Source organism: Castanea sativa, chromosome 1 (assembly GCF_040712315.1).
Source record: "Castanea sativa cultivar Marrone di Chiusa Pesio chromosome 1, ASM4071231v1".
Classification (NCBI taxonomy): domain Eukaryota; kingdom Viridiplantae; phylum Streptophyta; class Magnoliopsida; order Fagales; family Fagaceae; genus Castanea; species Castanea sativa.
The window spans coordinates 21,341,232-21,354,494 of record NC_134013.1 but is presented as its reverse complement, the minus strand read 5'-3'; the positions used below and the strand labels follow the sequence as shown (position 1 = coordinate 21,354,494).

At 37.9% G+C, this 13,263-nt stretch overlaps 1 protein-coding gene across 1 annotated transcript; it reads left to right on the top strand.

The window, feature by feature from the left end:
• The first annotated feature begins 314 nt into the window (after positions 1-314).
• LOC142622907 (uncharacterized) lies at positions 315-11,757 on the top strand. Its single transcript, XM_075796474.1, has 10 exons — positions 315-1,856; positions 2,474-2,947; positions 3,060-3,361; positions 5,393-6,115; positions 6,196-6,474; positions 6,660-6,821; positions 6,928-7,866; positions 7,965-8,180; positions 10,306-10,566; positions 11,115-11,757. Exons 1-10 carry the CDS (start codon positions 389-391, stop codon positions 11,454-11,456), a joined length of 5,166 nt encoding a protein of 1,721 aa, XP_075652589.1. The 5' UTR covers positions 315-388; the 3' UTR covers positions 11,457-11,757.
• The last annotated feature ends 1,506 nt before the right edge of the window (positions 11,758-13,263 follow it).

The window sequence follows — 13,263 nt, the reverse complement described above, 5'->3', positions numbered from 1 at the left end:
AAAATTTAGAGACTAAAATAGTATTTTACTAAAAAAAACAAAAAAAATTATATTAAACAAAATTAAAAGCTATAAGATTGAAATGATTAATAAGAACTTATAAGATTGGTTAAAATTTGATAAAAAATTAAAGACTGATTTGTAATTTTAATTAAATTTTTTTTTTTTTTTAAAGTGAGGGGGTGCATGATAATTAACGTGCACTATTATTTTTATTAGTATTATTATTTTTGTTGAGAGCGGACGCCCTTCAATGTCCAATGCCTCCATCTCCTTACCCTCTCAAGCCTCACCACATAACAACCCCCCTCTCTCTCTCTCTCCCTAAATAAAAATTGATCAAAAAGAAAAAAGAAAAAAGAAAAAAGAAAAAACCAGAGCAAGAGAAATGAAGCAGAGTTCACCTGAGGCGGTCTCATCGTCATCCTCTGCACCCGTCCAATCATCAGAGCCATCACAACCATCGTCGTCGTCGTCGTCGTCGTCAACATCAACGGCCGCGGCGGCGGAGGACCTAGCAGTAGCGATGAGAGACGGAGGCGGAGGAGGAAGCGGCGGAGGCGGAGGCGGCGGAGCGCAAGAGATGGTGGTCATAGACCGAAGAGGGGAGTACTCGGCGATATGCAAATGGACGGTCCAAAATTTCCCGAGAATAAAAGCTAGGGCTCTGTGGAGCAAGTACTTCGAGGTTGGCGGCTACGATTGCAGGCTCCTGGTGTATCCGAAAGGCGACTCGCAAGCCTTGCCAGGGTACATCTCAATCTACCTCCAAATCATGGACCCGAGAGGCACTTCTTCCTCCAAATGGGACTGCTTCGCTAGCTATCGCCTCGCAATCGCGAATGTCCACGACGATTCGAAGACTATTCACCGAGATTCCTGGCACAGATTCTCGACCAAGAAGAAATCTCACGGTTGGTGCGATTTCACTCCTTCTTCTACAGTTTTCGATTCCAAATTGGGTTTCTTGTCTCAAAACGACTCCGTTTTGATCACCGCCGATATCTTAATCCTCCATGAATCCGTTAGTTTTACCCGCGATTATAATACTAATAATAATAATAATAATAATAGTAATGCTAATAGTAATAATAATAACAATAATAGCAATCCCAATAGTAGTAGTAATTCCAATGACTTGCAACAATCGGCGGCTTCGTCGTCCTCGGCGTCGTCCTCCGTGGTGGTCGCGCCGGTGTCCGACGTGTTGAGTGGGAAGTTCACTTGGAAAGTGCATAACTTTAGTCTTTTTAAGGAGATGATAAAGACACAGAAGATAATGAGCCCGGTTTTTCCAGCCGGAGAGTGTAATTTGAGGATTAGTGTCTACCAGAGTTCTGTCAATGGGGTGGATTATTTGTCCATGTGTTTGGAGAGTAAGGACACTGAGAAGACTGTTATTTTGTCCGATAGGAGTTGTTGGTGTTTGTTCCGAATGTCAGTGTTGAATCAAAAGCCCGGCTCCAATCATATGCATAGGGATTCTTATGGCAGGTTTGCGGCGGATAATAAGAGTGGGGATAATACTAGCTTGGGTTGGAATGATTATATGAAAATGTCGGATTTTATTGGGCAGGATTCGGGGTTTTTGGTTGATGATACTGCGGTGTTCAGTACTTCATTTCATGTGATTAAGGAGTTCAGTAGCTTTTCGAAGAATGGAGGGTTGATTGGAGGGAGAAGTGGGAGTGGGGCGAGGAAGTTGGATGGCCATTTGGGGAAATTCACTTGGAAGATTGAGAATTTCACGCGGTTGAAGGATCTTTTGAAGAAGAGGAAGATTACGGGTCTTTGCATCAAGAGCAGGAGGTTTCAGATTGGGAATAGGGATTGCCGTCTCATTGTTTATCCACGAGGTATGCTACATTCTTGCTTTGAAGAATCCCATTTTTGTCTATTATGTAATACTCAATTGGTTTACATGTCAATTTATGTTTTAACTATTGGGTAGCGTTTGTTTCCATGAATTCAATTGTTAGTCTTTATAGGTGCTCTTTAAAACCATGTGATATGTCTCTCTTATATGGATAATTGGGGGAATCAGGACTGCTAGTACTTTTATGTTTCTAATTGAGTAGGGATGTTACCTTATCTTTTACTACAATACTTTACTTTGAGCTTATTTGAGTTATTCTGATAGCTGCTTAGCATGGTGGTCTCGTAGCAATGTCCCTTATGGCTGAAGCTCAATGCAGTGTAAGTCACCATGCATTGTGGCACATTTATACTCAAAACCTGAATTCATTTGAACTTGTTGTTTCAGTTTGTCTGTAGGAAGTGAACTTCTGATGTTTTATTTTATTTGCGTTTTTGTATTTAATGATAGCAGGCAAGTTTTAGCCACCATGCATTATGGTTTATCATGTGTTTTCTGCTCCTTGCACTTGACATTATTTGAGCTTGACTGACGATTGCTTGGATTGTGCTTAAGAAGTGAACTGATGAAAATTTCATGTGTACTTGATGCTATCAGGGCAGTCTCAGCCACCATGCCATCTTTCAGTGTTTCTTGAAGTTACAGATTCACGAAATACTTCCAGTGATTGGAGTTGTTTTGTTAGTCACCGATTGTCCGTGGTGAACCAGAGGGCGGAAGACAAATCTGTCACAAAGGAATCTCAGAATCGCTACTCCAAAGCTGCAAAGGACTGGGGTTGGCGTGAATTTGTGACACTCACTAGTCTCTTTGATCAAGACTCGGGGTTTCTTGATAAGGACACAGTTGTATTCTCAGCAGAGGTTCTTATATTAAAAGAGACATCATTAATGCATGACTTTACTGACCAGGAAACTGAGTATGCCAATGCTGGTTCCCAGATGGACAAAGTTGGGAAGAGAAGTTCATTTACCTGGAAGGTGGAGAACTTCCTTTCCTTTAAGGAAATAATGGAGACTCGTAAAATTTTTAGCAAATTTTTTCAAGCTGGGGGATGTGAGCTTCGGATTGGTAGGTATCTGTCTCTTTCCTATTTTCTTCCCCCCCCCAATTGTCAAGGTAGTTTCAGTTGTTTGTATTTCTTTATTTGATTGGCAGTTGATTGTTCCCCCCCCTTACACAGGTGTGTACGAGTCCTTTGAAACCATTTGTATATATTTGGAGAGTGATCAGTCAGTTAATAGTGATCCGGATAAAAACTTTTGGGTTAGATACAGGATGGCTGTGGTAAATCAAAAGAACCAGGCCAAGACTGTGTGGAAGGAGTCTTCTATTTGTACAAAGACATGGAATAATTCTGTTTTACAATTCATGAAGGTTTCGGATATGTTGGAAGCGGATGCAGGGTTTCTTGTGCGTGACACCGTTGTTTTTGTTTGTGAGATATTAGATTGCTGCCCCTGGTTTGAGTTTTCAGACCTAGAGGTTAGTATTTTTGGGTCTATTCCATCTATATGTTATATGCAAGTCATTTACAAAGAAATTCTGTTCATGTGCTTCAAGTGAGTTCGAGCCTATTACTATATGTTTATTGGTTTCTCTTTTGGATAGTTATGCAATGTCTCCATCGTAAATACTGAAAAAAGAAATCTTGACTATAGACATAAGACTGATATTTGTGGAATGTTATATGTGACCCTTTTAGTTTCTGTTCTATTTCGAACCTGGCTTTGGGTATATATACTGAAAAAAGAACTTAAGGGGTTTAATGATGATGCTTTTATGGAATGGATACCTCACTTGACAGTGCAGAAGATATATGAGAGAGGGTGAAGTATGAGATTGGGCTGGAAATGGTTGATCACTCTTGATTAATTGGCATTAATAGTCTTGAATATCTTGGTAAAGTATTACAATATCTTTAGGCTATAAACTAATCACATGAAGCATAGATATGACTTATAGCATGTTAGTGTCATGAACCTGAACCGTATATTAATTTTGTTACATATCTGAGTAAGTCCATTTAAGAGGTAGAGCCGTAGAGTATCATTATTATTTTTAACAAATAGGTTGCAGATGAAAAGTTGTTTCAACCAGGTTGCTTGACATGCTCAATGTTAATGCTTTTACATGGAATTTACAGTTGGTGTTAGTTCCAAGAATGGTTGTAGTAGTTTTTAGTTACTTCTTTCCTTTTAAGAGGTAAAATAGTTTTTAATTGCATGGAACTTAAACAAATAGTTTTTAGTGACATGGAATTACAGTTGGTTCCTCACTATCCTTAAAAACCTTAATTTAATAGCTTATAAGTTTTTAACTCCTTTCCTCCTCCCACCTGATACCTTAATTGTTTTGGAATCCTATTGCATTATTTCTCCAATTGGTGAATACTATCTGATAGCTTTTGTTCTTTCTTTAAACACCTGATACAAGACTGATTGCTCAATTCCTTCTCCGATGAGGGTCTTTGGAGCCTGCACTATATCAGGAATTTAGGATTATTTGATTTCGGTTTAATGTGAAAGAGGTTCAGGAATGCTTTGGCCTTTAGTCAGTTAGGAATGTGTTTTTTAGGTTTTGTCCCACAAGTTCCAGATTTGGTTTCCTACAGGCTGAGATCATGTCTTCATTTGGGACTCAAAAATTAAAGGAAAATTTCTGGGAATTTTTGCATTCTACTATGAGTAATAGACAGGTTGGTAAGTCTTCATATAGGTACGCTGGAGCGATCTGACTGCCTTTGCCCAGCTACTCTTGAAAATCAGAAACATTCTTAACTTTTGTAAACAGAAAGCAGCATTTAACTAAATAAAAGTCAAAATGGGACTCTAAGACAATCATGTGCCAAAAACTCCACAATAAATCAGATTTTTAAATTCTTTTGGTTTTTGAACTTTTTGCTTATGGGCTTCTCTTGGTCTGCATCAACATGTCTGTTTTTTTTTTTTTGATAAGTATCAACATACCTGTTATCTTATTAACCAAATTAGTTTCTAGCTATAACACTTGTACAGTTGAATCAAACTCTCTTTCTGAATTTCTAGTTGTTGACTTAAAATCTAATGCAATGATCTACATATCATTATTAGAGGATTCAAAATTGTAAATGCAAGATGTTTTTATGGAAGAATTATTAATGTGGTCAAATGTTGAACAAAACTCTTCTTTATCCTGATTCTCTTACAGATGATATGTGATTTGGTTACATGCATCTGCTTCATGTTCAATCTTTATGTGTCCATGGCTTTACTTGAATTTCCATGAAAATTTGTGTAGGTAAGCTACAATTGAAAACTTGAATCTTGTCTACGTCTCAGACAAGCATTTGACTCATATAACTTGGTTTAAAGTACTTTTGATTGATTTATTTTCTCCAAAGATTGTTTAGCTCACTGTTATTGGAATGTGTATTTGCTGTACTATTTCTTTGGACAAATTTATTGACCAAATGATTTGTTCTATACTTTTTTTGGTGGTTGTAACTGTGTCTATGCTTGGCCTACCTCTTCATAGGTTTTGGCTTCAGATGATGATCAGGATGCTTTGACCACTGATCCTGATGAACTCATTGATTCTGAAGACAGTGAAGGAATTAGTGGAGATGAAGAAGATATATTCAGAAACCTTCTGTCTAGAGCTGGTTTTCACCTCACATATGGAGATAATCCTTCACAGCCACAGGTCACATTACGAGAAAAGCTTCTAATGGATGCTGGTGCAATTGCTGGTTTTCTGACTGGACTCCGTGTTTACCTTGATGACCCTGCTAAAGTGAAGCGGTTGCTTCTTCCAACGAAACTCTCTGGTAGTAATGATGGAAAGAAGGCCACGAAGTCCGATGAATCTTCTCCCAGTTTGATGAACTTGCTGATGGGAGTCAAAGTTTTGCAGCAGGCAATCATTGATTTACTTTTGGATATCATGGTTGAGTGTTGCCAACCTTCAGAAGCGAGTTCTAATGGTGATTCTTCTGATGCAAACTCAAAACCTTCTCCAGGTGGCAGTGGAGCTGCAACTCCACTGGAATCTGATAGGGAGAATGGAGCAACAGAATCTGTGCAATTTCCTGTATATGAGAGATTAGATTCAGGCGTTGATGAAGGTGGCAGTGCATCTGCTGTACAAAGCTCTGACATGAATGGGCTGGGTATACCAGAAAAAGCTCATCCTGGACAGCCCATTTGTCCACCTGAAACATCTGCTGGGACTTCAGAACATGTGCCCCTTCGCTCGAAGGTACTATATTTTATTCACAAGTGGCAAACTGCTTTGTTTAATATTTTGATATTGACTACTAGAACACATTGAATTTTCAGACAAAGTGGCCAGAACAATCTGAGGAGCTCTTAGGATTGATTGTAAACTCACTGAGAGCCCTAGATGGAGCTGTTCCCCAGGGCTGTCCTGAGCCAAGGCGACGGCCTCAGTCTGCTCAAAAGATTGCCCTTGTATTGGATAAAGCTCCTAAGCATTTGCAAGCAGACCTAGTTTCCCTGGTACCCAAATTGGTTGAGCAGTCTGAACATTCACTAGCTGCTTGTGCACTTCTAGAGCGACTTCAAAAGCCAGATGCAGAACCCTCATTGAGAATACCTGTAAGATAATATCCACTGAGGCCAATATTTCTTTTTCTTAAGACCTACTAGGCTTGTTGTCATGTGCTTTCAGGGTCATACTTTGGGAAAACATAAACATCTTTGGAGCGTATATTCTCATTATCTGAATGTAGTCTATTGCTATATCATTATTCTCCTAATTATGATATATTTATGTTTCCTAGGTTTTTGGTGCTCTTAGTCAACTGGAGTGTGGCAGTGAATTGTGGGAACGTGTTCTATTTCAATCTTTTGACCTTTTGGCAGACTCAAATGATGAACCTCTTGTTGCAACCATAGATTTTATATTTAAAGCTGCATCCCAGTGCCAACATCTTCCTGAAGCAGTAAGCTTAAATGCATTTAAGTTTGATTAGGTTCCTTTCTTGTGTTTTTCTAATTTTTGACGTGCTTTTCTTTAAACATAGTAACCTTTTTTCTTCTCGATTGTAGGTCAGAGCTGTTCGTGTTAGGCTAAAAAATTTGGGTGTTGAGGTGTCTCCTTCTGTCCTGAGTTTTTTAAGTAAAACTGTAAATAGTTGGGGAGATGTTGCTGAAACCATACTTAGAGATATTGACTGTGATGATGATTTTGGTGAAAATTGCTCACAATTGCCTTGTGGGCTTTTCTTATTTGGTGAATATGGACCTACATCTGAAAGGCTGCATCTGGCGGATGAGCAGGGTATCCGTGCTGGTCGTCATTTTTCTGATATTTTTATCCTGATTGAGATGTTATCTATACCTTGCCTTGCTGTTGAAGCTGCTCAAACATTTGAGAGAGCTGTAGCTCGAGGTGCCATTGTAGCTCAATCAGTAGCCATGGTCTTGGAAAGGCGCCTTGCTCAAAGATTGAATCTTACTGCCAGTTTTGTTGCTGACAATTTTCAGCACACAGATGATGCAGTAGAGGGAGAGGTCAATGAGCAGCTGAGAATCCAACCGGATGATTTTACTTCAGTTCTTGGTCTCGCTGAGACATTGGCCCTCTCAAGAGACCCTTGTGTGAAGGAATTTGTGAAAATCCTGTACACAATATTGTTTAAGTGGTATGCTGATGAGTCTTACAGAGGAAGGATGCTGAAGAGACTTGTTGACCGAGCCACCAGCACCACAGATAATAGTCGTGAATTAGACTTAGATTTGGATATATTGGTTACCTTGGTTTTTGAGGAACAAGAAATTATTAGACCCATTTTAAGCATGATGCGGGAGGTTGCTGAACTTGCAAATGTTGATCGAGCTGCTCTTTGGCACCAGCTATGTGCTAGTGAAGATGAAATTATTCGTATGCGAGAAGAACTAAAAGCAGAACTTTCCAATATGGTTAGAGAAAAAGCAACCATATCTCAAAAACTGAGTGAAGCCGAGGCCAACAACAATCGTCTCAAGGTATTTGATGTCTTAATTAAAATGATATGATTAGGGCTTTCACATCTTGCTAGTATTTGTAGAGAATATGAGAATTGATTCCTTCCATGAAATGGCAGTCTGAAATGAGGGCCGAGATGGATCGGTTTGCTCGGGAAAAGAAGGGGTTCTCTGAACAAATACAAGAAGTTGAGAGTCAGCTTGAGTGGCTTCGCTCAGAGCGGGATGATGAAATTACAAAGCTCACTTCAGAGAAGAAAGCTCTTCAGGATCGTCTTCATGATGCAGAGTCACAACTCTCCCAATTGAAGTCCCGTAAACGTGATGAATTGAAGGTATCAGTTTCCTTTGGTCCCCCAACTCCCTACCTTTTATTCTGCTTCAGTTACTTATAGCAAAAGGGAAAAAAAGAAGATATTTGGCTGTGTCCTGTGATCTTTATGGTACGTGTCATCATAAATATTAGTTATTTTTGGATAAATACTCCTAAAACTATTATATAGCAAAATTAATATGAGCATCTTCTTTTTCCATTGGCTGCATTGTCAACACCTCCAACATGGTTGCGTTGGGAGAGTATTTTTCTTAGTTAACATGTATCTGTAAATTTCTGCTGTGACCAGCATATATTGATTTGTTGTAGACTTGTAGTGAATGTAATACTTGAAAGATCCTACTTATCCCCAAAAAAAGAAGTAATATTTGAAAGATCTCAGTGTTTTGATTCTGGTGGCATATATGTTATTGCTTATGTTACCTGATTTTCCAAATTAATGCCATTTATTATTATTATTATTATTATTATTTGCACTGCAAAGGATCTTATTTCTTAGTTTGCTAGATCTTTCTTGGGTCTGGTTAACGGATGCCCTTGGGGCATTTGTTAATGAGCCATTTTAGGAAAGTTTGATACCACTTTTATGGGAAGCATAAAAAACTGTAAAAAAAAAAAGAAACAGTTGTTTTCCTTTCCCATAATTTTTTTTTAAAGTATTTCCTAAACGAATGCCCTTAGGGCATCTATTAACAAAATCCTTCTTAATTTTATCCTACTGGAATTAGGATCTTGGAAATGATTTTCCCAGTTTTAGCTGTAAAAGTATTTTGTCAGTGAAGGTTTAATGATTTTCTTTGTAAGCCTTTATAATCAGCCCCTGTTTCCCCAAAATTTTCTCTGATCCTCCAGGATCTCAGCATTTTTTTGGAGGAAATCAGAAATAGGTGGATGCTTAGTTCTAAGTTATTGCCAGATTCTTTCAGTCTGGCTTTCAACTAATTACTTTACTATCAAAATTGAGTAGAAAACATTAGCCACTTAAAGTCTTATAGCTAAAATATAATGTTGTGAACTATTGCTTGCATATATACATTATATCAATCATCCCACCTCTTGCCTTTTCATCTCTAATGTTTTCAGCCTTTTTATTTTGGGGGTGGGGGACTCTGTGGAATATCCATATCCTGTCTATTATTGGTCTCTAGTACGTACTGATTGGGCAATGTTCAGTGTAGCCCATATGCCTACATATACAATCTTGCATAGAAGCTAATGAAACTATAGAGTTATATCTTGAAGTGGTTATATTGCAATTTTACTTTCTGCTAGTTGTTCTCTTCACAGGATTTGATATTTTATTTTAAATTTAATTTTCATGATATTAGCAGGGATCAATCGTCATTAAATAGGGTGAAGCCTTGGCATTCTTGTAAATCCATTCTTTGAGTTATTTGTGTACTTTTTTTCCCCTCTAGATGGTAGACAGTATGGTGTCTTTGATGAAATTTATCTGTTGAAAATCATTTTTGAGCCAGTCTGTTTTCAGCTCTGAAAGTGTTGTGCATTCTCTTTGTTCTCACTTCGCTAACACTTATGAACTAAAGTTCCCCCCCCCCCCCCCCCCTTCTTTTTTCCTTTTTTATTTTTATTATATATATATATATTTTTAAATTCTTCTGAAGATGAAAGCGTTAAGTAGCTTTCAGCTCATAAGGCCATATTCTCTTTCTTAGTATTTGCAACACTTCCTGTATGACTATAGCATCAGAAACACTACCATTAAGTGTGATTTGAGGACTTGTTAGTTCCTCCAACTATTTTTGTCTGTATGCTCCCTAATTCGAGGCTGTTGAGAACTTTGAATGATATTACGTTTTTTATCTCACAAAAAAGGATTTCTTTCCTTCTGGAGCATTCTGTTTATAACAAGTTTGATGGGATAATAATTCTTATGAAATATGTAGTTTGTAATGGAATGGTTTGAATTAATTCCAATGAAATTGCTATTTTTTAACTAAAGGTTTGTAATGGTACATAATCTCACAATTGATGAGTTGGAATATTGAACTTTTTGGTCAGGCCTCCACCTGCTACAGTGAATGAGGATGGAGGGATTTGTTTTTCATGCTGTAATATGGGTTTTTTTTGCCATTTCCTTTTGCTGACTTCAATGAATGTGACAGAAAGTTATGAAGGAGAAAAATGCTCTTGCTGAAAGGCTGAAGAGTGCTGAAGCTGCACGGAAAAGATTTGATGAAGAACTGAAACGGTATGCCACGGAGAACGTGACTCGAGAGGAAATCCGCCAGTCACTTGAGGATGAAGTTCGGCGATTGACACAAACAGTGGGCCAAACTGAAGGAGAGAAGCGGGAGAAGGAAGAGCAGGTTGCTCGGTGTGAAGCATATATTGATGGGATGGAATCAAAATTGCAGGCGTGCCAGGTTTTTGCTCTAAAATTGCTTATGCTTTTTACACCTCCCTTACATATTTATCATGGGCATTATCATTTTGTTCTTCTATCACTTTGGTTAGATTTTGCGCTGCCTGGTAATGTTACGTCCTTAATCAAGCTAACTACTGCATTGATGCCTTGTAAAATGAAAACAATAGCAGCGTACCTTGAATTTGATCAACTAGCTAACCTGCCATAATTCTGCTAGATGAACTCAATATTGAATTGATAAGACCCGATGGGAAACCCAAATAATTCAAAATAAGATTAAGTAGATGAATTCAAAATATGTTTGGATGAACCTACTTGTAATAATAATTGTGTGGAGTAGAACAGGAGCGTTATCAATGAGTGGGAGACTTCCTAATTAAGTCTCTGTTTGAAGCTCTTTAGCATAGTTAGTATAGTAGTTATTTTTAATAGTATTCCTACAAAATTTTGTGAACTAATCTCTCTCTCTCTCTCTCTCACATGTTATGTATGACTTGAAAAATATTAGACTGTGATTGGATTAATAACTCTCCCTTTCTTTTGCAGCAATATATTCACACCCTGGAGGCTTCACTCCAGGAAGAAATGTCACGACATGCCCCTCTTTATGGTGCTGGCTTGGAAGCTCTTTCAATGAATGAATTGGATACATTGTCACGTATACATGAAGAAGGGCTCAGGCAGATCCATGCCCTTCAACAGCGGAAAGGGAGTCCAGCCAGCACTCCTCATGTGAGCCCCCACGCCCTTCCACACAATCATGGGTTATACCCTGCTACACCACCTCAGATGGCCGTCGGATTGCCTTCACTTATACCGAATGGGGTTGGGATCCACAGCAATGGGCATGTGAATGGTGCCGTTGGTCCCTGGTTCAACCACAATTAAATTCTGGGGGTCAGGAAGTGTCCTTTTTGCCAAATCTATGCATTTTGTTCACTCAATAGAGTTGGGTGACATCAATATGAAGGGATTTTTATTTTTCTTTTCAGAGTTATTTTTTGGCATTTTGACTGGTAGAACTGTTGGAACACGTGGGGGAAAAAAGATGGAATAACCGATCAAGGAGGATTGGTATTACATTTGAAAGTGAGGGGTGAGTCCAATGGAACTAACAGTTTGCAAATGCCACTACTCATTTGCATCTTTCTTAAAAGTTAATCATAGGCCTTCTGCAAAGTTTTGTTCATTGTGTTCCATTTACATCTATTTTCGAGATCACATCATTCTTTGCTTATGGGGGGGGGGGGGGGGTGGGTTGTGAAGGTTAATCTTGGTTTCAAATAGGTACCATTAACTGGGTGTTTCAGGTGGTATCCTCGTCATTGTCTACAAAGTAGTGCATATGGCTAGGGCCACCAAGCATATCTGAATTCGGAAGTGTAATCAGCCCAATCCTCTCACAATACACTCATATAGATTGGGCTTTTAATGTTCACCAATATATTAATACATGAACCCAAATAAATAAATAAATAACGGACGATTTTTCATAAAGACGATCGCGATATTGATATTGTTGGAAAATTAGTCACGGTCCCATGCCCTGGAATCAAAACTTTTATGGATTATATGACTTATGACTCAACCAGATAACGATCACCATCTGATAACATAACAGTTGGATTTATCAAATCGAATCACGTTATCTATGACTCTTTCCTTGCGTATCGTAACAAGATACACAACAAAACTAACACGTTTTAATTATAAAAATGAAATAACGTGTTTTAATAGCTAAAAAACAAAACAAAAAAACCTTAAAATGTGTGAAAATGATTGTGCAATAATTTTCCAGAGTAGTCGTAGTACCAGTTACAGTAACTGAAAGGTACTTAGAATTACAATTAAAATGCAATTTCTAAGCAGGTTCTTATTTTTGGATGAATAGACCATTGAAATTTCTAAGCAGGTGCAAATCTGCGTTGATCATTCCTGTTTGTTTTATAGAAGCGTAGGCCTAGCACAACTTGTCATCTAAATCCAAGAAAGAATCAAGGCCCAAGATAGATACAAAAATCAAGAAAGTTCAATGCCTCACTGGGTCACGTAATGTAAAGCATCCAGTGTTTCCGAAATTTCAAAGCATGGGAGGGCACGAGGCTCTATCCATTCCAGGGTAAGATGGCAGTTGACTAATGAATATACAATCTATACACACCTTTAGCAAATATCAAATGCACATGCAACTCTTACACTTGTCTTCGTGTCTTGTTTGAGAATTGCTTTTTTTTTTTTTTATAATTTATTTACATAATGTGAGACAAAAAGTTAGAAGTTAATTTAAAAGTTAAAAGTTAAAAGTTATTTGTACAGTAGATAATTTAAGAAAAAAACTAGTTTTTAATTAGTTGGCAAGTGCATAATGCTGCCATTATATAATAAGCCGAAAATTCTGATGTGATCAGGAAAATACCCCTATGAACTATGATCTTATTGGTTATGCGGTTCTGCATGAAATTAATCCGCAGCAAATGCCAAAAAGCTTTCTTAGGTTATTTATTTATTTATTAATTATAATTCAATAATTAGAGAAAGGTGAGTTGAACTTGAACATTTCTGTTGCAAACATTAAGGAATATTAGTAAAATTATTAAGCTGATGGCAAAAAAGTCTTCATAGCCCATATTTCCTTACATGCAAATCCTGTCGCACGAAAACTGACGCACGTCACATGCTGAGCTGAACCTAGTTA